The 26822-nt window shown below is 46.2% G+C and overlaps 1 protein-coding gene across 3 annotated transcripts in view; it reads right to left on the bottom strand.

Moving 5' to 3' along the window:
* Positions 1-1294: 1294 nt before the first annotated feature.
* Positions 1295-26822, bottom strand: part of C10H2orf76 (chromosome 10 C2orf76 homolog) — a 57700-nt gene continuing 32172 nt past the window's right edge. For 2 of the 3 annotated variants that reach the window (XM_075987741.1, XM_075987740.1), the window contains exons 4-6: positions 19512-19549; positions 13169-13250; positions 1295-1446 (exon numbers count right to left, since the gene is read on the bottom strand). In XM_075987741.1, the coding sequence (XP_075843856.1) occupies positions 1370-1446; positions 13169-13250; positions 19512-19549 (197 nt within the window). In that variant the 3' untranslated portion in view covers positions 1295-1369. Of the gene's footprint in view, positions 1447-2181; positions 2290-13168; positions 13251-19511; positions 19550-26822 lie in introns of all 3 variants that reach the window. The other variant, XR_012912029.1, reaches the window with a different exon arrangement.

Genomic DNA, 26822 nt, shown 5'->3' with positions numbered 1-26822 from the left:
CAGGAAATAGCCCCCTCCCACACACACACACAAAAAAAATGCTAGCAGCATTAATAGTGTAGACTGATAGAAAAAAAAGAAGAAAAGAAAGAAAAACAACCCTTTACACCAGGAAAGCTCCCTAAAATAATCACTACCCAATGCCTTGGGGGTACACATCTCACACCCCTGGGGTAAGCAATGACCTTGACTGTCCCTAAGAGCCTCCTCCAGTCTCTGTCAGTCACAGAAAACAGCAGTTTCTCTAAAGAGTATCTAAACAGGGGGCTGGGGAGATGGCTTAGTGGTTAAGAGCACTGACTGCTCTTCCAGAAGACCTGGGTTCAATTCCCAGCACCCACATGGCAGCTCACAGCTGTCTGAAAATGCAGTTCCATGAGATCTGACACCTTCACACCAATGCACATAAAATAGTTAAATAAATCATTAAAAATTTAAAAATTTGGTTGCAGTTTTCTCTAAATATTTTTTATGACTTTTTAAAATTTGTGTGTGTGTGTGTGTGTGTGTTTCACACGCAGGCAGCGCCCACTCCTAGCACGTACAGAAGTCCTGTTCTGTCGCTCTGATTTATACCTTTGAGAAGGGTCTCCTGCTGAACCCAGAGCTAGGCTGGCAGCTAGCACGCCCAGTGGCGTTCCTGTCCGTCCCTCTACGGCTCTGGGGTTACAGGAGCACCTGGCCAGTACTTGCTTTCCACATGGGTGGTGGGGATTCGAACTCACTCCCTCGTGCTTGTGCAGGAAGTGCTCTTAACAATCCCTCTAGCTCTGGTTGTGTCTTTTGAAGAACCCAACACATTAAGTCAACAAAAAGTTTCTAACTTTAGAAGAAAAAATTTATTTATTTTTGAGGCAGGGCCTCATGTAGTCGAGGCTGGCCCTGAACTTCCTATACAGACAAGGATGACCTTGAACTCCTGATTCTTCTGTCTTTGTCCCTCTTCTCTCAAGTGCTGGGGTTGCTACTGCAGGCTTATTCCTGGCTGGGGAAGGAATTCAGAGTACACTAGGCACTCTACCCACTGAGCTACTCCCGAACCTCAGATGGGACATTTTTATTTCTGGCTGTGAGCCTGGCCTTTAACGGCCGAGCCATTTCTCCAGCCCAGATGTGCTACTTTTAAAACAGACATTTATTTCATTTTCATTCATATTTCAAAACATTCAAGTGTTTTGTTCATTTAAGAACAAGAAAGGAAAGAAGAAGGCAATGGAAGGAGGAAAGGAGGAAGGGAGGAAAAGAAGAGAAGAGAACGGCAGAGACCTCCACAGGGAAAAATCAAGCCAAGGACTAATTTTTTAAAGCTTTATTTGACAATTTAAAAAGCTTGCTTTGGAAGACGGGATGGGAAGGTGTGCCGGCACGCTCACCAGGACGAGGTGGGATTAGCCTTGTATCTCTCATAATCTTCTCCGCAGAAGAAGGCAATTTCAGTCTCACTGGCTGAAAAGAAGCACGGGAAAGGAGAGAAACTATTTTAATGTGAAACCAGGTTTTGAGCAAGTATGAAAATCCGTATTACGCTGGTCTGTTATCATGGATGTTGAAAATGAAAAGACAAAGCGGAGGTTGAACTGCAGGATAACTTTCCACCAAACCAGCCAGAAGCATCAGTGTGGCTAGAACAGATTAAAACTCAAATAATTCAAAGACAAAAGGAAGAGTGATTCATGACAGTGAGCCGGTTAAGGAGCTTTCTGCCGAGCCTGGCAGCCTAAGTTCAACCCTCAGAGCTCACGCGGTGGAGGGAGAGATCCTTTCAAGCTGTCCTGTGACTTACACACACGCATGCACGCACACATGCACGCTCACACAAATAAATGCAATTCAAAAATTTGAAAACAATCTCCTTAAAAATCAAGAGTTAGCACAAGAGTGAAGATTTTCAAGAGGTACCTACATTGCTCATTTATATCCCTGGAAAATAAAAAACCTTGTTCTCTTTCAAATAGTTCCAGAAGGAAAGGACTCCCTCTGCCCCCCGAAATTAGCCCGTAGGTATAATAATTTAATACTTAGAGGATCAGTAGAATATTTTACAGATCACTTTACATTCTCCCTCATGACCCATCAAAATATGTGTCTGAAGAAGTTAATTTTTGGCCCCCGCTCATGACTAATTCATGAGGCTTCAGCAATATGCAAAGTGAAAGACACAAATTGGCTTCTATGCAATACCTTCAAATGCCTCTAATTATTCACGGGGGAAATGGCTCAGCTAAAGGACCCGCAGAAGTTCAGGGCGGCCACGAAGCTTTCAACCTAGCGGGTCAAGGACTCCGTCTTCTAAAACAATAAGTCAGCAGCATTATTAATTCAGATCTGATGGAGAGCCTTCCCATTATTAAACATGTGGTTCTTCAAGGTGTCGGCACCCACAAGTTCCACGCTGGCTTTTTAAAATTAAACCACGAGTTAATACAGTCTGCTTGGCTTTCACAGAAGGCGAAAGGGCCTTCGGAAGCTCAACAAGAAAACAGACGTGATTATTCGTAATGAATACTGAGCACTCAATTAACATAGGCGCTCCGAAGAGACAAGGAACACTCTTCACCCCAAATAAACAGGATGAGGCATGCAGAGGATTAGCACCGGTCTGCAGTGGTTGGCTCTAATCTCATCATTAGATTCTATCACAAAAGAATGAAATTCAAGAGATTAGCATGACATTTCATTAAGAATGGTTTCATTGTTTGCAAGAATATCATATGTAGTATCTCTCTGCCATAAATTACCCTGTGCTCTCGAGAAAATAAACAAATATTGTGAGGAGAAAAACGATATGATCATGTCCACAGATTCTTGGTCCAGACACACTTCATCCCCGGGATTAAATTTAATCCAAGTGGTTGATAATTTGATTGGGAACTCTCATGGCATTGAGCCTGGGTGGGGAGGCACCGCAGAAAGAAGCTGAGAATCAAAGGCAGGCTGGAGATGAGCCTCCCTCGGCGAAGAGTGGGTTAGTAAGCAGTTCAGCATCTTGGCAAATTATCCCATTTCAAGGAATCAGCTGACTGTAAAAAGGGGGCTGGAGGGGCTGGGAGATGACTCTGTGGGAAAGAAGAGCACTTGTCTGCAAGCATGGGGACCCGAGTTCGAATCCCTAGCACCCATGTCAAAGTTTGAGCATGGTGTGTACATGGGGTGGAGACAGGAGGATCCTGAGAGCAAACAGCCTAGCTGAAGCAGTTCAACAGTGAAACTGTGAGTGTCTAAGTCAGTGAGACCCTGTCTCGAGGTTATAAGGCGGAGAGTAATAGAGGAAGACTCTAGATGTCCTGCTCTGGCCTCCACACGCATGCTATAAACACACAAGCACATGCGGGTGTGGCCACAGAAAACTTGCTATTCCGGGGGAAGGTATCGGGGCACTACCCTTTGCAAAACCACAACAAAACGTTCTTTCTGAAGGGAAGCCTACTCAGCGCAAGAGCCACCTGACTGAGTCCTCCCTCTCATCCTTTGCTTTTTGACAAACAATGAACTAATCAGAGGGAAGACAGAAAGGACTGGGGAGGTGGCTCGGCGCTTCAGAGCACTCTCTGTGCAAGCAAGAGGCACCATGAAAAAGGCTCAGTGTGCTCACACATGCCTATAAGCCCAGTTCTGTGGGAGGCACAGAGCTGGAACTTGGTAGCCACCACCCTTGCTCCAGGTCTTAGGGAAAAGAGAGAGACAGCACAGACACCCGACGCCCTACTGTGGCCTCTACAAATGCACCTCCATACAAGCACGCTACATTTATGCACACACGCAAAATAAAGCAGAAGACAGCTGTACTCTTGGCATAGGGGCATGCCCGAAATCCCAGCACTGTGGAGGCTGAGGCAGGGGGATCCAGGCCACTGGCATGGATTACACAGAGATAACTTGCCTCAAAAAACTCCAGCTAAACAAACAAACAAAAAATAGATTTTAGACTTTAGCAACATAGTTTCCAAGTGGAAGGAATGATGGTTTTTAAAAACCTGGATATCTTTTGGAAATACTTGAGAGAATGAGTTCATGTACTTAAAATTTTTTAATAATTTAAACAGCAATTACAAATGATTTTCTTTTTAAGACAAAGTTGTCTGTAGATCAAGTCTTTCCTATGTAGATGGGGTTGACTCTGAACCTCTTATCCCGCCTCTGCCTCCCAAATGCTGGGGAGACAGACGTGGCCCACCCTGTGCAATGCTGGGGCTAAAGCTGGGGCTTTGTGACGATCAGCAAGCACTGTCCTAACAGAGCAGCATCCCCTCCCGCAAATGATTATGACCACTATAGAGTCACTCTCTCCACCAGTATCCCCGAGTTCTATTTAAAACAGTTCTTTAAGCACGGCGGAGAAGAGTCAGTAGGAAGAGGGCAATTGGCTTTAAATTAAAAGTGTACAGTGCAGTCTGTGCAGAGGTCTCGGCGTGGGAATCTGGAGAGGGTGAGATCTAAAACCAGGTGTCTTCACTATCAAATAAAACCAAGGAGAGCCCCCCAGATACACCGGGGAACCTCTGAATGCTGGCATGCCATTGTAACATGAGCCAGGACATCCAGACTTTGGATATAACATTAATAACTTGATAACACTTCTAAACAGATTTCACACACTCATCCACTCACACACATGTGCGCGTACACACCTTTCATGGGAGATTGATAATTACTTCAATTAAGAGAAAGAATAATCTATTTTAACTCTGAAATCTCAAGAGAAATTAAATATAGTTTAATTACTCCTCTGACCTATTGTAACAAACTTCTCAGCTATCAACAAAAACACATTACAAGCTCTCGACATTCCTGAGTTTCTGCTGTGACTTACGTAGTCTGAGAAAAGCTGACATGTGTGTGCTTTGGGGGACACCCAGGACAGATTGTCAAGTGATGATAACAGTATGTTTTTGCTTGTTTTTTTTTTAAATTAGTTCTCAGAACAAAGTGAGGTGAAAAGAAAAAGCCTCCCTCTCTCTTCTGCTCCAGGAAAGCATTTTATCCTTTCTTTTGTATGCATGTGAGTGTACACGTGTGTACATATGTGTGTACATGCAGAGGCCAGAAGTCAACCTTGGGTGTCACTTCTCAGACACCGTACACCTGGTTTTTGAGATTTAGTTTTGTTTATTTTATGTGGATGGGTTTTTGCCTTCATATATGTCTGTGCACCGCATGCATACAGTGCCTGTGGAGGCCAGAAGAGGGCGTCAGAGCCTGTGAGACTGGAGTTATGGGTGAGTCACTCACTGAGCCACCATGTGAGTGTTGTGATTGAACTTAGGTACTCTGGAAGAGTGAGCAGTGTTCCTAACTGTTGAGCCATCTCTCCAGCCCCCACCTGGTTGTTTATGAGGTGGGGTCTCTCACTGGCCTATGAGAGTAGGCCAAGCAGGCAGGCCGGTTGGCCAGCAAGCTCCAGGGACCTGCCTATCTCCTCCCTCCCAATGCTGGGATTAGAAGTATGCTCCACCACACCTAGCTCTCTCACATGGATCTGAGGGGACCGGACTTGGATCCACAGGCTCACAGAACCCTAAGCTACAAACCCTTCACAGCAGAACTCACAGCTGAGGGCTACTTCTAAATTTGATCAGTGGAGGCAGAAGTGAAAGGGAATTGGTCTAGACAGTTGGGACCTTCATGTCATGCTTGCTTTGAATGTCTGTATTGGGATGGCCATGTAAATCAGCAAACAACACACCAAAGACGGCACATACTGAGACATCTGAGCTCCCATACACCAGGCACATGGCTGCTTGGAGCTGGAAAGGTAAAAAACATCTATGTAGTGGAATGCAATCCAGCCACAAAGAGGATGGAATCCTAATGTGTACAGCAATACGCATAAACTAGAGGGCGTCAGGAGAAGATAAGGACCTGTGGCGTTCACTCTACTTTTTGAGGATGGAGGGACGGCTCAGTGGGTAAAGATCTTGTTGCCCTGTGTTGGATCTCTAGCACCCATGTAAAAAGTTGGGCATGGAGGTCCATGTCTACAGCCCCAGCACTCAGGGACAGGAGGCAGGTGGATCTCTGAGAGTTCGAGGCAAGCCTAGTCTACAAAAGCTAGTTCCAGGACAGGCTCCAAAGCTACAGCAAAACCCTGTCTTGAAAAACCGAAAAAAAAAAAAGAAAAAAAAAGGTGTGCTGACCTCTGGCCTTCACACAAACATTCACACAAACGAACTCATACCCCACTGTGGTGGTTTGAATAAAAATGGCCCCATAGGGTAATAAGGAGTAGCACTATTAGGAAATATAGCCTTGTTGGAGCAAGTATGCCGGGGGGGGGGGGGGGGGGGGGGGAGGGGGAGGTTGGCGCTTTGCGGTTTCAGAAGCTCAGGCAAGGTCCAGTGTCTCACTCTTTCCTGCTGTCTGCCAATCTAGACGTAGAATTCTCAGCTACCTCTTCAGCAAGCACCAAGACCAGCGACTGAGGCCGCACACAAAGACATAGGCTGCACAACGATGACATTAGCAAACACCTCCATCTACAGAAGGAAGTAAACTACAGGATACGGCAACGGTGCTGGAGATACTTCTGCCATATTATGAGAACGAATGACGGCAGATACCCGAAGACAGCACTGTTTGGAGGAGTGCACAGGATAAGGCCAAGAGGAAGGCCCAAAAAACGTTGGATAGACAGCAAAAAGGAAGACTGTGGAACCTTGGGTATGACAATATCAGGAGCATCTAGTACTGCCCGGGATAGGAACAACTGGAGAACACCAGAAACAGGCTGCCCACGCATGCGTAAGCTTGGCCGGGGCGTAAGTGATGACGATGATCTTCAGCACCGGGTCTGCCTGCATGCTGCCATGCTTCCTGCCGTGCTGACAGTGGACTAAACTTCAGAACTGTAAGCCAGCCCAGTTACACACTTTCTCTTAGAAGAGGTGCTGTGGTTATGGCGTCTCTTCACAGCAATAGAGACCCTCACTAAGACACCCATGGACACAAACACATACAAAATCTACACACATTTTAAAAAGTTGTTTTCTCAGAATTAGAAGGCTTGCAGGGGTCAGGATATACTGCATTCAAAATGGCTAGCAGGACAGATTTGGCATGTTCTCAACATAAAAAAGTAATAAATGTCTGAAGTGACAGACTTGATCATTATGTGTATATGTATGTATGTATGTATGTATGCATGCATGCATGTGTGTATATTTATGTATATGTGTGTATATATGCATGCATATGTATATGTATGTATACATATGTGTGCATGTACTAGTGAATCAAAATATGGCCCTGTACTCCACAGAGTACACAAATGCCTTTACTTATATAAAATTGATACAAACACATAAAATCACGTCAAAAAGTGATACTTCAAAATAACACAAAATATGGCAGGAGTACAGCTTGGTAGTGCAAGGCTTGCTAGTGTGTGTGAGGCCCCAAGTTTACTCCCTGCCATTGCTAGAGAAAAGGAAACCATAAACAAAACCTTCACAAACAAAGACTAACAGGAAGGGCTGAGGAGAGGGCTCAGCTGCTGACAAAGTGACAAAGCTGCTACTTGATGATCTGCTTTCTAAATTCCACCCCGGGGGGGCACTGTAACCCCAGTGCTGTGGCAGCAGGAACAGGTGCCCCTGGAGCTCAGCCAGCCTAGCCTACCTGATGATTCTCAGCTAGGGAGAGACCCTGTCTCAGAAAACCGAAGTGGGCATCTCCTGAAGAATGACAGTCGAAGCTGTCCTCAGGCCTCTACAGTCACATGCACACATATGCACACCTACCTGAGCGCACACACATACCACCACCACCACCACCACCACCAATAAAGGAAGAAGCGTCTGTAGGGGTGCATTCTGAATCTGTTTTGGAACCCCAGCCAGCATTACTGAAATCCAGATGCCACTGTTACAACCGTTAATATGAAATCACTGACGGCACAGTGACAGAAGATGAGAAACAACCCCAGGGAGCTGTGGGAACATTACAGAACCAGGCCGGCAAGAGGCTTTCCCCAGAGAGCAGCGCTGGCGTGGCCCACTGTCGCCGGCTCTAACGTCTCCCAGTAAAACACAGCCTGCTCTGTGAGGGTCACCAGGCCATGAACCCTGAGCAGAACAGATCCAGAGAACATCAGTGACACAGGGAAAAGTGAGATATATAAAATAGCTCCACAAAGCTCGCGTGCTTTTCTTTCTGAGGTGAATCAGTCCATGAGATTTTAATTATCAAGAGCAACCTTTAAGTCGTGTGGGATAAATGTCTTGGTGAAACTCTCTCCTTCTTCCCAGAAGTAAACTGTGCTTTTCTTTTTGATGTGTGTTGTGTAGGTGTGTGCAGTATTTGCCTACAGGTGCACACAGAGGCCAGAGGAGGATGTCAGCGTCCTGTTCCGTCACTCTCCACCTTGTCCCTTCCGGAGGGTCTCTCACTGGAGCTACGGTGGCAGTCGGCAAGCCCCAGGGATCTCCCATCTTCATCTCCCACAGCTCCAGGGTTATAGGTGAATGTGTATGGCCATGCCCAGCTTTTTATACAGCTGTTGGGGATCCGAACTCAGGTCCTCATGCTTGAGCCACAAATGCTCTTACCCACTGAGTAATCTTCCTAGCCATAAAGCAAATCATCTTATTTATACAAGCCCACCATCAAAAATGGGCCCTACTGTCAGGAATACACCGTGGGGTGGTATATACTGTATACTACTGTGAGGAATATACTGTGGAGTGGTATAACTGTATACTACTGTGTGGGTACACAGTGGGGTGGTATATACTGTATACTACCATGTGGGTATACCGTGGGGTGGTATGTAGAGTATACTACTGTGTGGTATATACTGTATACTACTGTGTGGACTGTACCATGGGGTGGTATATACAGTATACTACTGTGTGAATTGTACCGTGAGGTGGTATATACAGTATACTACTGTGTGGGTATATTGTGTGGTATATACTGTATACTACTGTGAGGAATATACTGTGGGGCCCCAGTAAAGCGGAAAGTCTACAGAGGAACAGAGTCTTGCTCTCTTTTCTCAGTTCCCCTCCTGGGCTTTCTTTTCCAACTCCTGCAGAAAGTCAGGATGACACATTTATCACACTGGCATTATTCCCATGGCAACTGGCTGTGATAGCAGACTGACAGCTCTTTAGTGAGATCAAGGAGTGAAGGGGGAGCGAGTGCTGACTTTGAGTTTCCTCTTAAACCTCCCCGAAGCCTAAGCAGATGCGGGTGGGAAGGAAAATTCCCTAGAAATATCACACTTGACAACTCGATTCCCACTTGTAATTCCTTGCTGCTCTCGGGGGACCTTATGTCCTCCCCCAGATATAACCAAGGCTTGCTCCCCAGAGGACAGAACACAGCTCTAGGAGGCAGAGGAAACTGTTTCTAGGAGGGACCCACATGCTGCCTTGTCAGGTCGGGAGGGCATTTTGGGGATCCCTAGACCACTCCAAGCCCAGAGGTGACCCAGCAAAAATGACCCAGTTTGAATCAAAGTCTGATCGAAGCCTTAAAACGAGAATGGTAAAGTACTTGCCTTGCCAGCATCAGGACCTGGATGCCATCCTCAAAATCCACTTTGGTTTTGGGGGGGGGGCATCGGACAGGGTTTCTCTGTGTAGCTTTGGAGCCTATCTTGGAACCAGGCTGGCCTTGAACTCACAGAGATCTGCCTGACTCCCGAGGGCTGGGATTAACGGCGTGCCTCACCACAGTCCCACCAGAGTTCATATTTTTAAAAAGGCCAGATGTAGAGCACACACTTGTAAGCCCCACACTCAGAGACTGGACACAGACAGGTTTCCAGGCTCACTGGCTGGCTGCTGTGTGATTCCTCCTCCATATCCACCTACAAACATGAACTGTGTACCTTTTATTATTTAAAAAATATTTAATATGGCTATGTATGTGTGCATGCGTGTCTGAGTGAGTATGTACATGTGTGGGTGTGTGTGGTCAGAAAGACTGCAGCTGGAGTTACAGGCAGCTGTGAGCACCCAGTGTGAGCGCTAGGATGCAGGTTTGTCTTCTGGAAGAGCATCAGTGCACATAACTGCTGAGCCATCTCTCCAGCTTCACACGCAGGGTTTACATGATGATGACATCACATAACATATCCTTCATCCATGGGATAAACACCCACATCAGCGATTCAGATGGAAACATTAGAGGGAACCCTACCGCCCTTCAGAAGGGGAACCTGAGCAGGCCCGCTCCTGTAGACTAGGAAGATCGGCCAGAAAGTGGTCCCTGACTACAGAGCCTGGGAAGCGAGTGCTCTCGGCAGATGAGCCCGAGAAAGTCCTTTCCCACACTGTAACCTCCCCGAGGCTCGCCAGTTTTATTTATGACTGCCAATCTTGTAACAACTGCTGCTTGTTCAAGGGACTAAGCTTGGGTTTTTACCCAACAAACACTTTCCCCATCACCTCTCCGAGTCCTGAAGATCTCTTCAGTCAGGCCAGCAACCTTTCATGTGTCGTGTAACACAGCTAACACAGTACTCATGCTTTGCCCCTTTACCTGTAGGGCTGTGTCTCATTTAGGGTTTACACTGCTGTGATGAAGACTGTGACCAAAGCAGACCCTGAGGAGGAGTGCGGCCTACTGGCTTGCGCTGTCTGCTTTCTCTGCACCCAGGACCAGCAATCCACACCGAGCTAGGGCTCCCACATCAGCTATCGGTTAAGAAAATGCATCTCAAGCTTGCCCGCAGGCCAGCCTGCTGCGGTGCTTTCTCACTTGAGGCTCTGGCTTCCCTGAATGACTTTAACTGTATGTCAAGTTGACATAAAACTCGCTGGCACAGTCCCTTTGCTCTTTATTCTTAGGGTCATGGCATCCTCTTCCCCTCTGCAGCCTTTCCTGTAAGGTCGTGAACTAATGTTTTTCTTAGATGACAAGACGGCTCAACTGGTGAAGACACTTGAAGTCCTAAGTTCCACTCCCTGGGACACGTGGTGGAAGGGGAGACCCAACTTTCACAGGTTGTCCTCTGACCTCCATGTGCTCACCACTGTGCATATCATCAGGCCCCACACATCATACAAAGATGCATACAAAAAATAAGTAAAAAAGTCTTTTCGAGACAGGGTCTCACTGTGTAGCTCTGGCTGTCCTGAAACTCACTCTGTAGACCAGGCTGGTCACCAACTCACAGAGATCCACCTGCCTCTGCGTCCCAAGTGTTTGAATTAAAGGCGCGTGTCACCACACCCAGAAAGTAAAAATACTTTAATTTTACTTTTATATTGTAACAATTCATCTCGAATTTTTTGTTAAATAGAGACAGAGTTAGAGATTTGAAATTTGTTTCCTAGAAACTCACATAGTTTTTGGCTAATTCATTTCTTCCCTGTTTATTGCGAGATGCCAACTTTATTACCTCATAGTCTGGTTATAGTTTGCATTGGATTTTACACTGTTTTACTGAGTTACCTGTCCAATCCCATCTCAACACCAGTCTGTGGTGTTCATTTCAGTGTAGGCTTTCAAAGCCAGCCAGGCTTCCTCACGTTCTAGAAGTCTCAATCAGACAAGTGCCAAGCGTCAAGTTAAAAAAATCATTTCTCACTGACATAAACATTCAATACCTATTTGAAGGATGACTTTTTTCCAAATAGCAAAAACCATTAATTTATTACTTATTCATTTACAGGCAGGCTCTCAGCAGATAGTCCAGATTGGTCTGGAACTTGCTATGTAACCCAGGATGACCTGAAATGCATGGCCCCCAGCCTCAGCCTCCCTGTGCCAGGATTAAAGGCACGCACCCCATACCCAGAAAGAGGTCATTGTAATTGTCCCAAATCTGATTTTACTTCCAGGGAACTTGATCATTGATGAAGTTACAGAAAATAATATAAGTATCAGAGAATACAATTCCTGTGCACAATTCACAGGGACAGAAAAATGTTTTTGAATCTCAAGTAACAATAAATCTACTGTATTCATAATAGGAACAGGCACTTTCATTGTGTAGACTTAACACAGAGATCAGATTTACAATTTCATAACCTGCCATTTATTTACGTGCGTGTGTGTGCGCGCGTGTGTGTTTGTGCGTATGCAAGTCTTCACAGACTCAAGAGTCTGTGTGCAGAGGCCAAAAGACAACATCAGTAGTCCTGATTACCACCTTATTCCCTTGAGGGAGCGTCTCTCACCAAACCTGTATCTAAGCTGGCAACCAGCAAGCCCTAGAGACCTTCCCAGCTCCATCTCCCTCTCTGCTGTGGTTACGGGTACATATATGACCACACTCAGTTTTTTTTACAGGGGTCTTGGGAATCAAATTCAGGTTCTTACACTTGCACAGCAAGCTCGCCTATCTACTAAGCAATCTCCCCAACCCTTTGACCTATTATTTTAAATCCTATTTCGAGGGAAAGACCACTGCCAGGAATTCACATAAACCACGTGAATCCTTTAAGGTGAATTCCTGCCATGTGGTGGAAGTGACTTAACAGAAACTGTTGTCCAAAACAACAACAACGAAACCGTACGACCTCCCAGTGTGGCCCTCACTGCCCATGCCTCTTACCCACTGTACCTGGGGACTTCTGGAGGAAGTGGGCACCGGGACGCTATCCTGCTCTCTAACCACAGAGGTGTGTCACAGGCAGCAGGTGCCTTCTGCTCAGAACTCCTGCTCCTACTCATGCACATACTGAAGGCGTAAGTAGAACACTGACACCTAATGGCCAGGAGATGGGCCACACCGCACTTCTCTCAAGTAGAACTGAATGCACATTCTAGGTCGAAAGGCTAAACCAGGTAATTTTCCCACTGTACACACCAGGCTTATAGTCTAAATTCCACAGCTTGAGCACTGAGAGTCTTGAGTGAGTGTCAGAAGTTGCACTGCGCGTTGTACAAACAACATCTCATTTCATTATTCTACATTAGTTCCACCAGGTCCATTTCTCTCCAACAGCGCTGATGACAGTCGGCAGTTACTGTACTAATAGCCTGCCAATCATTTAAAATGACCCTCACCAGAGTTCCGAGCCAACCTGAAAAGAACCATTTGCGTTCTGCACATCTGCAGACGAATTGCAGTGTCGCCTCGGTCAAACAGTCAGAGCGCAGCTCTCTCAGCATGGGGGGGGGGCGGGGGTTGCTTTGGGAGGATTTTCCAGATTCTATCACCCTCACACACAGGCCAGGAAACCCAGTGCCCCTCCCTCCACCCCAGCTCTCTCACCTATCCCCGAGTCCTTCAGCGTTCTGTCTTCCTTCAGTAGGAGTGTGTCGTCGTCCTCCAAACCCAACACCAACTCATTCGTCTAGAGAGAAAGAATCCCCACTTGGTCAGCACACTTGGCCAAGATGTCCTGAAGACCTGAGAGTGGTACTTGGAGGAGCTGAGAAACAGCTCAGTCAGCAAAGTGTTCACCCCGCAAGTACGAGGGCCTGCGTTTGGAGCCCGTGCCATGTAATCCCAGTGATGGGGAGGTGGAGACAGGAGGATCCCTGGAGCTCACTGGACAGTCAACCTAATCAAACAGCAAGTCCCAGGCGCAATGAGAGACCCTGTCTCAAGAAGGAATGCGGATGGGGCTGGAGAGACGGTCCAGGAGTTAGAGCTTGCTGCGCTATCATGAAGACTGGAGTTTAGATCCCAGCGCCACGTCAGGCAGCTCACAAAAGCAGTAACTCTAGCTCCAAAGGATCCAAGACTCTCTTCTGGACTCTACAGCCACCCTCCCACACACTCACACGGACACACACAAATAACAAGGAAAGAAATAGTTTAAAAAGTAAAGTGGTCAACAATAGAGGAAGACATCCAACATCAACTTCTGGCTTCCATATTGCATGCACCCAGCATGAACATGTGTACACACCCATGAACATGCACATACCACACACACACACACACACACACTAATCTAAGTCATGTGACATTCTACTGTGGTAAGGAGACAACAGAGAGGATGCAGAATATAGACCTACTAAGTGCCAGCCCTGTAAGCTACACTGCAGACAGTGCTACAACAGGCTTTGGGAACAAGCTGGGATTCTAACACGGGTTCCCTGGGTGCCCAGCTTTGTGCACTCAACACTGAAAACTTCTCCAGGCTTCAGTTACCTTGCAGCTACAGCGGGGGAAGTGAGTGCAGCTTCGCCCTTTCCTGGCGTTAAGGAGGATGTGCGATGGCCCATCCAGACCCTTAGTACTGAGTGCACCCTCTATGTCTGCTGTCACCACGTTGCAAGAACCTGCGAAGAACTGCAAAAATGCAGGCCCGGGGCATGTGGCTCATCAGAGACGGAACTGAGGACACATTCTTGACAATGTGACATCTGAGAGAAGTGATGGTGGCCTTAAGTGGCCCCAAGGGCACATATCTAAAAACCATGCCCAAGCTGACAAGGATTTTAGACTGTGTCTCATTTGCTGGTGTATTTCTAAGTGATTTGGAGAGGTGGTGAATTCTGTTCTCCAGAGATATCTCAAATCTGGATGGACATCACTGGAGACAATCTGGGGTTGTTGTCTCCCCTGACTAACACCTGGAAGTTTCTGCAGATGGGGCACACAGTCCCACAGCCAATCAGAATTCAGCTGTTTAGTAGTCTATTCTAGTTCCACGTATGTGTGTGTATGTGAGTGCATGGGTGCGTGTGTGATGGAGTCAGTGCTGGGTGGCTTGCTCAATCTCCACTCCACTGTATTGTTTACAACAGGGTCTCTGGTAGTTTGAAGGAAAATAGCCCCCAAATGGGAGTGGCACTATCAGGAGCTGTGGCTTTGCTGGAGTGGGTGCTGCCTTGTTGGAGGAAGTGTGTCACTGTGGGAGCGGGCTTGTGCTCAGTTCACTTCCTCGCCAGCACCATGTCTGCCTGCACTGCACCATGCCACGTCCCACCATGATGACAATGGACTGAGAATGGCTGTGGTCTTTCACTGACCCTAGAACTCACTGATTAGCTGGACTAGCTGGCATGAGCCCTGGGGAGCTGCCTATTCTGCCTCCCCAGTGCTGACAATAGTGCTTGTCACCACACCTAGCTTTTTACGTGAGTTCTGGGGACCCGAGCCCCGGTCCTCATGCTTGCCAGGCAAACACTTTTCTGCTGAAAGCACTGCCCAAGCCCCGCCTGCCCTGTTTCTAGAATATACGTGAGACAGACTCAACAGAAAGGCTTCCCCACTTCCCAACAGAAGCCCCACAAGCCAGAGACCATGTTCCATGGATCATGAACTTCACTCAGTACCGACGAGGGCCCTGAACTCCAGAGTACAATCACTGAAAAAAAAATTCAATGCTTTCTTTAAAAGTTCTTTTAGAGCTGGGCGGTGGTGGCGCACGCCTTTAATCCCAGCACTCGGGAGGCAGAGGCAGGCGGATCTCTGTGAGTTCGAGACCAGCCTGGTCTACAGAGCTAGTTCCAGGACAGGCTCCAAAAACCACAGAGAAACCCTGTCTCGAAAAAACAAAACAAAACAAAACAAATAAACAAACAAACAAAAAACAAAAAAAGTTCTTTTAGAACACAGAATCGAAATACAAAATTCTCCAAGAACATAGAGAATGAAAATTGCAAAATCTCCTACCCCTATGCCCCAGCTACTGACCTGTCCTCTGCAGAAACTGCACCTGGCCATGTGTGTTTCCTGACACCATCAATGCATGTCACACATGTGGAGATAAATGTGCAAACACAAATGTAACATGTGCTGTCTTCCAAAGTCTTACATTATTTTCTCTCTTAAAAATATGGCTGTAGGGCAGGAGAGATGGCTCACTGAGTAAGAGCATGTTCTGTGCAAGCATTAGGATTTAAGTTCAAATCCCCAGTGCCTTCAAAAAGCAGAGGGTGCCTGTGACTTCAGCGCTATATGGAGGGTAGACAGGAGTTGCTGGGGCTTACTGGCTGCCAGTCGAATTCTAGGCTTGGTGAGAGATCTTGTGTCAGGGGAGTGTGGTGGAGAGGGACAGAGCAGGAGACCCAACACCCTCTGCCGGCCACTGTACATACACATACACACACGCACATGCACATGTGCACATGGGGGTGCTGAGTTCCAGCATCCGTGGCTCTGCTTATTATAAATGCCATGCTTCCCCTCCATTTAGGATTATGTCCTAAAACACAGGATATAAGACAATAAAGAAATAAATAACTCTCTCTCTTAAGCCACTGTTGTCAGATAGTCTGCCCCATCAGAGAGAAATGTAACTAATAAAACATAAAACAAAACCATACCTTGTCTTCCCTACTGTTTAGAAATCAGAATGAAAACACCCCACGGACGAAGCCTGTGGGCAGACTGTGGTGGAGCATCCTGGTACCCACAAAAGAGCAGGTGCCGCACTGCAGCCTCAGACTTCAATGTGTCAGCCCAATATTTTAAGACACTGTCAAATTTTCATATGCAATAAATGTCACTAAGTCCCTAACCTGAAGCCGACTGACACTCTCAGCCACTTGCTCTGTGTCGCCTGTGACACACATTCATCTGAAAGCTTGAGTTTACAACTGTGCCAACGACTTGAAACAAGAATAAAAAGAAATCAATTCATCAATAAATAGTTCACTCAAAACTTGTTAGGGAGAGCCAGTGAGATGGCTCAGAAGTAAAGGCACCTGAGGCCCAGCCTGAAGACCTAGATCTTGTAACCAACACAGCAGGAGGAGAGAACAGACTCCTGGGAGTTGCCCTCTGACCTTCATACATGCACCACAGCATGTACACACACACACACGTAATAAATAAATAAAATGCAATAAAGATTTAAAAAATTATAACAATTCTTATGACTGAGACATTACACTAGGTGGTAAGATATGAAGAGACATGAATAAAAAGGTATAACCCCTCAGGGCTGGGACGTGGTACAGTCAGTAAAGTGTCTGCCACACAGTGTGAGCACCTGAGTTCCAAAGCTGGCCATGAGGGAGCAATCCCAGTGTTGGCAACGTGGAGAAAAGATGGGGTTAAGCCAGCCAGGGTACTATACAATAAGACCCAGGTTCAATGTGAGATCCTGTCTAAAAGATAAGGTGGAAGCCAGGCATGGTGACATATGCCTTAAATCCCAGCACTCTCAAGGCACAGACTGGCAGATCTCAGTGAGTTTGAGACCAGCCTGGTCTACATAGCACAGTGAGTTCCAGGCATGCAGACCTACATAGGGATACCCTGACTCAAAAAAACAATAAAAAGTGGAGAGCAACTGAGGAAGTCATTCAGTGTTGACCCTGGTCTTTACAAGCATGAGCACACCTGTCTCCATACACACGTACAGATAGATGCACAGGTACACACAAACACACACACACCACTCAAGTGTGTCCCTTATCCTTGAGCAGCTATGTAAGAGTGAGCTGACATTTTCAATGAGAGTCTATGGAAGGCCACAGAGGCTTAGGAGAAAAGACACTCACATCTTGTGTGAGAAGGACACCTTTGGCGGCAGCATCGTCCAAACCTCACATGTATTCAAGAACATATGAACGAAAACACAGAACACATAAACACGCAGTTCTCTTAAGGTCAGGGATACCTTGGAAGTGTGGGCTGTGCCTCTGTGGAAGTATCCACCAGGGCTCTTGTGGCCTGTGCCCATACACAGAGCACCAGCGTTCGCTTCTGGGCCTTTGTTTCTGCTACAGAATTAGAAAGAGATTCAGTTTCCAGATGCCAAGCAGATTCTTTACACAAGCTGGGTTTTAGCATATCCTGTGCCTATTCTGTATAAATGTGTGGGAGTTCCCCCTACACACACATTTTTTTTTTGTTTTTTGTTTTTAAATTTTGTTTTGTTTTGTTGAGAACAGGCCTCTCTATATGCCCAGCTGTCCTAGAACTTGCTTTGCACACGAGGCTGGTGTTGTGGGACAATCTTTCTGTACACAGCGAAGATGTGCCTCTGCCTATAGTGGCTTCTGATTGGTTTAATAAAGAGCTGAATGGAGACAGCAAGGTGGGAGAGACTAGGCGGGACTTCCAGGAACAGAGAGGATCTCTGGATGAATCTAGGCACACAAGAATCTGGCAAGACACAAGAGTAGACGTACAGAGTGGAAGGGAGGTAAACAGTCACGTAGCAGAGGTAGATGAATAGAAACATGGTAACTTAAGTTATGGAGTTAGGTGGGAATACGCCTAGACTAAAGGCCAAGCTTTTATAATTATAATTTTATGGTAATTATAATTTTATAATCTGTGTCATGATTGGGGAGCTGGCAGTCCCAAAGAAAGTCTGACGAGAAAGTTTGCTACAGGCTGGCCTTGAACTCAGTGAGATCCCTTTGCCTGTGCCTCCCAAGTGCTGGGATCAAAGGCATGCTCCACCATGTCTGGCTATTTCACACTTTATTTTAAAGATATGTTAGTAGCAAATACACATGACGTAGCTTTTTAAACCTTGATATTACATTTTATTTACTGTGTGTATGATGTGTGGGTGTGCATCCCACAGCAGCGGTCAAAGGACAACTTCCACCATGTAGGTTCCAGGGATTAAATTCCAGTAGTCAGGCTTGGCAACAGGTGCCTTACCCTGAACAAGCTTGCTGGCCCTGAGTTGGCTTTTGTATGTGTGTGGGGTACATGAACAAACATGTATTTGTATGTGTGCATGTAAATGCCAGATGTCCATATCAGCTATGTCTTCAATTGCTCTCTGCTATTCCTGTTATTGTCGTTTCTTTCTTTGAGACTTCATGGAGACTCCTCAGGTCCATATAGAAAAGACAGACCTGGTCAGAAAGCACTGATGCCAGGAGCTACGGCTGGAGCTGAAGCTGGGGGCTCTGGCTGGTAGCAGTATGAAACAGAGGGAGAAGCAGTGTCCTTTCTTTCTGCTTATCCATTTCAGCAGAACTACCCTTCTCAAGAGCCGCCATGTCCTCATGGACCTACAAAAGTCTCCTTCCACCACTCCCTCACTCACACACTCGAGAGCAAAGCACACTGGGCATCCGTGATGTCAAACCTGTGACCCAGGCCAGTCTGGGCCTTGGCACTGTATGTGGCGCTGCTCGGCCTGCACACAGATCACCGTGCCTTGACCAGGTCTCCACCAGCTACCACGGTGGAAGCTTGGTAATTAAAGCCAACCTTCAAGACAGCAGGTCACAGTCCACACGCAAAATGCTGGTTCACCTTGGTCTCTGCGACATTGTCTTCCTGAACCTGGAGCTCACCAATTCAGCTAGGCTAACCTGGATCAAGGGACCCTTCTGTCTCCACCTTCCCAGTGCTGGGATTACAGGCGTACACCATGGTATCTGGCTTTCACCTGGGCACTGGGGAAACAAACTCAGTCCCCATGCCTGTAAGGTAAACACTATTGACTGAGCCACCTCCCAAAACTAATTCCTAGAATAGGAGAGATTTTAGACACACATGTCTATTTGCTTACTCCAGCTTCTAGCAACACTGGTGAAGCTGGTATAGCAGAAACCCTACCTATCAGAGACCCCGCCCACCAGAGACTCCACCCATCAGATGCCCTGTCCATCAGAAACCCCACCACCAGAAACCCCGCCCACCATAAGCCCCACCCACCCGAAGCCCATCCATGACACACCTTTGCTTTGTGAGCTTGATGAAGAATCTTTAGTGTATCTGAAAGAAAAAACAAACGAGTTCTTTGTTCACACAGATTTATCTAAAACCTCTGTTGTAATTATTAGATACAGAAACTGGAAAAACTGAAAGCCTTTCTTTATAAACATACCTACTTAAAATCTGTCCTACTTTAAAAGAAAATGCACTTTAGCAAATTATGCAAAGTATAGGAGGTCAGAAGTGGAGCTCCGTGGTGGACTGCTCACATATGCAGATCCTGGAAGGAAGAAGGGGGGACCATGGGGAGAAAAGGGAGAGGAGGGAAAGGAAAAGAGAGGGAGAAAGAGGCAGAGGGAGGGAGAGAGATACACAAAGATACTTTAAATCGATAACCTTTTGACATTGATATGAAATTGTCATCTACAAAGTTCAAAATCAAGAAGCCCTGAATTACCAAAAACAAATCACAGAACACTTGATAATGTTTAAAGTGAGGGTCACTTTCGTACTGGCTTCACGAGGCCTGTGGGTCAGGCGTGTCCATGAAGGTTCCAAGCTTAGGCCTTTCACATGCAACAATGGAGCAGCGGAACCGGAAGTCTGAACAGCAAACACAAAACTCCATTATCTTTTCTAGAGTCACGAAAAGCTAAGAGTAAACTATATGTATATGTATGTATGTATGTATGTATGTATGTGTGTGTGTGTGTGTATATATATAATGAAGACACAAGTGACAGCCGAGCATTGTGAGGGCCCAGAGTTGTGAGCCTGTTCCACCTGACTGGAAGCCAAGAGTCTGAGCTTATTTTTCCTCTCTTAAAGTTGTTGACAACAGGTGTGGCTACAAACGAGAGATTCTGACTGACCTAGGGTGTGTTAATTAGTATTTCAGGTATAGAGATGGATCCGCTCCACTTGAACCGAAAGCTGGAGAATTCAAGTCCATTCCTTATATCATGTTAACGAAGTCTGTCACCTCCCTCTCCCCTCTCAGAGTAAAATATGTAAGCGTGTGGAAGATAAACGAGGCGGAATGTCCCTTCCTATGCTGCTCTGTTTCTGTCTCTTATTTCTCTTATATCTCTGTTCCTTTTGCTTAATAATTCTAATTCTCATGCTCCTACCCTGGAACTTTTGAGTTTTGTCGAAGCTGGTCTTCAGCAAGGGATGGTGGTATACATCTTTAATCTCGGCATTCAGGAGACAGAGACAGACAGATCTCTATGAGTTCCCAGCCAGTTTGATCTATAGAGCAAGTTCTGGTCAAGGCTGCATGGTGGGACCCTGTCTTTAAATAAAAAAATACAAATGAAAAGTGGCTAAAAAAAAAATCACTATTTTCTTGAGGCAGTTATAAGGCCTGCAGGTCAAATAACTGGGTTGGAAAAGTGCTGTTACCTTCAGAGCTTGCCAATGCCCAAAGACCACCAATATCTGTTATTCTTTTTGTGTGTACACGTGTGTGTAAGGTATGTATGTGTGTATGGGTGCATATATGTATACATGCATGTGTGCACATATCTGTATGTGTGCGCAAGCATATGCATGTATGCATTCACATGTGTGTATGAGTGCATGCACATGCTTGTAAATAGCATGCATGCTGTACATGCATGAACAAGGAGGTCAGAGGTTGATGTCAGGTGTCTTCCCCTATTGCTCTCCACCCAGTATTTAGAGACAGTCTTTCTCTGAACCTGTAAGTGTTGGAGCTCAGATGGAAAGGTATTTTGGCAGTCGGGAGCCAAGGAATACCACAAAGTCACTGTAAGTTTTGCAGCTTACAGCTCTGCTCCAGGGAAAGGTTTCCTCAGTGCAAATGTAACAACCCTGCTCCAGCGGGTGAGGGGGTGGGCGTCCCCAGTGAAGTTTTTACAGCTCTGCTCAGAGCCAGAGAAGTCATACAGCTGGGCTTGGCTAGGCGAAAATTTCCCCAACAAAAGTGTTACAATTCTGTGCCACTTCAACTCCAGAGAAAGTTTAAAAAATGTTCTACATACATTTCTAATACAGCTGGGCTCTCTCAGGCAAAAGTGTCATACCACACAACAAACCTCGCTCAAAATTTATTGGGAGGGAAAAGTCCAGGAGGGTGGTTGCCTCTAGCGGGAGAAGCAGCAGCAAATGAAGCAAAGTACAGAGCTTAGATAGGCTTTCTTGGAGGGAGGCGGAGAGGAGCTTTCCCAGAGTGGCTTGGGATTGGTGGGATTTCATCCTCAGGGATCTCAGGGATTGGTGGGATTCCGTGCTGGGGGTGGGGGATATGGTGGATATGCAGGATTCTGTAGCCTGACTCTAGGGCAAGCTCAGGGACTGGTAGGGTTTCAAGACTTGGTCCTGGGGTCAAGTTAAGCTCAGGGTGTTTTTCCTCACCCTTTTCCCCCTACAGAACCTGGAATTCATATATTCCGCTCAGATCTTCCCATTTCTGCCTTGCCAGCATTAGCATTTCAGATGTGTGCCACCATGTTCACCTTATATGTGGGTGCTGGGGGTCAAACTCAGACAGTTAGGCCTGTAAGACAAACACTTTACCCAGAGCCTACTCCATCTGAACCCAGCTCCACTCTGTAGCTACTTGTGCTGAAACCAGGCCATACTGAACTTTTGCCACAGACTATTTCTCTCCACTTGATGAACCTCGAACTCTGAATCCTCTGCTATCTGCATGTGGTGAAGACGTGATCTCTTCCTGACCAGGTACCTGCTGGCTGCTTCTTCCACCATTATTACTCTCCATCTGGGACCACCGTGCATATAAGCTCTTACATTTAAAAACATGTACCCACCCCTCTAACTCTAAGACAATCAGTCCCTAGTTATACAGCAGACACAAGTATTCTGCATACTTGAATTCTAAAAGCTTCTGATTCTCTACTTCACTTTCTAAACCATTTAATTACTGTATTATGATCACAGTATATAGCTCTATCTGAAGAAGCTCTCAACAGTACACTAAGTTCTGTTTTACTGGCTATGCTGTAAGAAAGAATCTGTAACACTAAATTCCATTCTACTAGGGACACTGAAAAAGAATCTGTCTGAGAAGCAGGATCTATAGCACACCTCAGCGTAGCTAGGTCATCATAAAGTCTGTCACTCAGTGGAGAATGGTGCAGTACAAGGGCACTGTGGCTCTTCTGCCTATCTCAGGCACCAAGCTGGGACATGGTGCACATAGACACTCATTGTCTTAGTTAGGTTTTATTGCTGTGAAGAGACACCATGACTACGGCAACCCTTATAAATGAAAACATTTAACTGGAGTGGCTCACTTGGTACTGGAGGAACAGCTGAGAGTCCTACATCTTGCAGGCAACAGGAAGTCAACTGACTCACTGGGTGGTATTCCAAGCACAGGAAACCTCAAAGGCTGCCCCCCAGTGACACACTTCCTCTAACAAGGCCATACCTCCTAATAGTGCCACCCTTTGGGGGCCATTTTCTTTTAAACCACCACACTCTTACACTGAGAATGATTCACTATCTTCAACGGTCGGGTTGGGGAGAGTAAAGAGCTGGCTGTCCAAGCAAGAGAATCTGAGGCCCATCCCCAGAAGCCATGTCAAAAAGACAGGTTTTGTGGCACACATCTCTAATCCCAGCCCAGGGGCGGAGAACAGTGGAGCCCAGGAGTTCACTGGCCCGCCAAGTCCAGCCATGTAAGTGAGCTCCAAATAAATAAACAAGGCAGATGGTGCTAGAGGAAAATACCAGATGTCAACACACACTTGCATATATGTACACTCCCCCACACATATGTGCACCTACAAATACATACACAAGCGTTCAGGAGAGAAAGAAGATCCCCATGGAACTGGAGTTAAGGATGGCTGTGAGCAGCCATGACTGTGCTGGGAATTCTCTAACTCCTGAGAAACCCCTCCAGACCCTCATGTGAGGCAAATGCTCAGCAGGCTCAGCAAACCTACACTAGGGGAAGCTACCTTTTCTCAGCAGGACAAAGACACTGTGAGCTGAAATTTTCACCCAGACTTTTCTCTTCAACTGAAATTGGCAAAACCAAAGAAAGTAAAGAAAAAAACGTCACTTCCTCCACAGTGAGAACATCACTCATTCTGACTTTGGGATGGTTTGTTTGATTGTTGATTTTGCCTGGTTTTGATTTTTGTTTGTTTGTCTGTTTTTAACAGGGTCTCCAGTTGCCCGGGCTGGTTTTGAACTTGCTATGTGGCTAGTCTTGAACTCCTGGTCCTTCTGCTTCTAGCTCCCCAAGTGCTGGGTTACAGACATGCTTATTTTGACTTCTTTTTTAAAAAAAAACTCACAAACCACTTTATTAACAAAAATATTTCCTTAATAAAAACTCCTTGAAAAGTAAGATTTTATAAACATATTATCCCAGGGCTAGGGAGAAAGCTTGAGGGTGTGCACGGCTCTTTTGGAGGAACCCAGGCTGGGTGGCTCATTATCACCTGTGACTTCACTTCAGGAGATCCAAAGCTCTCCTCTGGCCTCCACAGGAACACACACAGAGAGACACATGTAAATAAAAATAAACCTTTAAAAACATATACAAATGGGGCTGTGAAGATGGCTCAGCCATTAAGAGCATCTGCTGCTCTTGCAGAGGATTCAGGTTTGGTTCCAGCACACAGGTGCTGGCTCACAACTGTCAATAACCCCAGTTATGGGGATCTGGCACCTTCTTCTGGCTTCTGTGGACAGAGTTTACACATGGTAGACTTATATACACACAGGCAAACATTCATATACATAAATCACTACAACAGAAAATGGGGTTCTAAATGTTGAAAATTTTAAAAGTAGTGATGTATATTTGTAGAGTATTTAACATGCTAGCCCATGCATTTCATACTGCACCAAAAAACACACCAGGCTAGCTGGGTGCACACCTTTAATCCCAGCACTCAGGAAGCACAGACATGCAGATCTCTGTTTGGGGCCAGCCTGGTCTACATAGAGAGTTCCAGGTCAGCCTGGGCTAGAGAGACTTGGTCTCAAAACAGACAAATGAACAAACAAACAATAAAATCTAAGGGACCACACACAAGGCTTAGCATTGTATACAGAAGTCAAGATGATTACTGTGTCCAGATCCATGGTAGCTGAGTCCCTGGGACAAATGGCTCAATCTACAGCTCTAGACTGTGTGTCCAAATGCAAGACAGTTGTGTCCCCGGGACAAATGGCTGAACCAACAGCTATAGATGCCAATTAAACAGGAGGAGGGTCTCAGAAACCAGACACTCCTGGCTGTAGGAGTGGGCCCTTCACACAACAGCACAGAACCAAACAGCCGCAGAAGGGAAACCTACGCTGCCCCCACTCCTCTCACACAGTGCACAGTTCTGTGCACGAGCCAGACAAGTACCGGACAACCATGGTAGGAGAAGCTGGCACCAAGCCGTTCCTAAGCGAGACAAAGCAGCGGGCTGTTTCTCAGCCAGACCAGAGTCATCTGGATGACGACATATTTCTACCCCAATGAGACTCAGAAACCTAGAGTCTCTGATGGTTACACTATCTTGTTTATAGTGTGTGTGTGTGTGTGTGTGTGTGTGTGTGTGTGTGTGTGTGTGAAAGAGACACAGAGAGAGAGGAGGCCAGAGAAAGAGAACAATTTCAACTGTCCTTCCTTGGAAGCCATCCACCCTGTCACTTATTTATCTATTTACTTACTTATTTATTTTTGAGATAGAATTTCTCTCCGGCCTAGAACCCACTGGTTACGTTAGGCTGGTCTGGTCAGCAAGCCCCAAGAACACACCCGTCTCTACCTCCCCAGCTCTGGGACTATAAGTAGGTGCCATTGTTATAAGCATGTTTAATGAGGGTTTTGGGGACCTCATACTTGTCCAGCAAGCACTTTACCAAATGCGCCATCGACATCTCCCCAGCTCTGCTTTCCTTGTTTTAAATGTTATCTTCTAAAAGAACTGACATCGCACATGCCCCCCCACACGCAATATGCAAAAAGGGAAACTATATGTAATTTGCAGGTGGATTCAAGCTTAAGATTTCGAGATTCTATTCAAAGCACTCTCCTTCAAAAGCTGTGAAAGCCACAATTGAGAAGTTTCATATTTACCTCAATCGTGCTTTTTATTCCTTTCTCTGCTTCAGTATTGAGTATGTAAATGCTTGAAGTCTCATAAATCAAAGTACTTTCCACTCAGTGCCTCTGCCTCCTGCCTGGCTGCCTCTGCGACCTCACAATTAGACGCCGGGTATTAAAATGCAGGCACACGTAGATTGTGATTCCGAAAGATTGTAGGTCATTGGTTGCCCTATCAGATGGGAACGGAGTGAAAAGGCACTCCGGAAAATGACTTAAGGTGATAAAAAATTTACACTTTCGAATGTCTGTGCTAATTAGCAGAAATATGTATTAGCTGCACTGTAACTTCCAAGCAGGGTCTCGAATCCAAGTCTGCTCAGTGCCCTCTACTGAGATGAGGGACTGCATGGTCTCTACAACAGACAGTGGCTCGCAGCCTCTGGCTTTATGATTGTATTTTCACTCTTTATTGTATTTCATTTATTTGTGTGTTTATGGATGTGCATACATGCATGCCACGGCAGAGGACAACTGGCGGATTTAGTTCTCTCTTTCCATCATGTGGGTCCCAGAGACTGAACTCAGGTTGTCAGGAAGGGCAGCAAGTGCCTTTACCTGCAGAGTCATCTCACCAGCCCTTAGCTATTTATTTATTTGTTTGTGAGATGACGGGGTCTCAAGTATCCCAGGCTGGCCTTGACAGCTTGCTTTATAGCTGAGGATGACTTTGAACTTCAGATCCTCCTGTCTCCGCCTCCCAGGTGCTCTGGAGCCACCCACTTTACGCAGCAGTTGGGATCTCACTGGGGGCTCTATGCATACAAGGGAGTCACCCAAACAACTGCGCTCCACCCCCAGCTTCTTTCCGGGATATTCAGGTCACTAATTGCAGCATGTAAAATGAGCCTGTTTGGCTGGGTAGTGGTGGTGCACGCCTTTAATCCCAGCACTCAGAAGCAGAGGCAATGGATCTCTGAGTTTGAGGCCAGCCTGGTGCACAGAGTTAGTTCCCGGACAGCTAGGGCAATTACACAGAGAAACCCTGTCTCAAAAAATCAAAAAACCAAAAGCCCCAAGCATGTTCAAGTCACTGACATTTCAAATGCTAAACCACTTCTTTTGAGACAAGGTCAGAGGCATCCCAGGTTGGCCTTGACCTCCATATGTAGTTGAGAATGATCTTCAACTTCAGATTCTCCTGTCTCACCTCCAACTGCTGGATTGCAGGTGTGCACCAGCACGCTGGACTGCAGGTGTGCGCCAGCACCCTGGACTGCAGGTGTG

This window comes from Microtus pennsylvanicus, chromosome 10, assembly GCF_037038515.1.
Source record: "Microtus pennsylvanicus isolate mMicPen1 chromosome 10, mMicPen1.hap1, whole genome shotgun sequence".
Taxonomy (NCBI): Eukaryota; Metazoa; Chordata; class Mammalia; order Rodentia; family Cricetidae; genus Microtus; species Microtus pennsylvanicus.
Note: the sequence above shows the minus strand (reverse complement) of the source record. Positions and strands in the feature narration are given on the sequence as shown.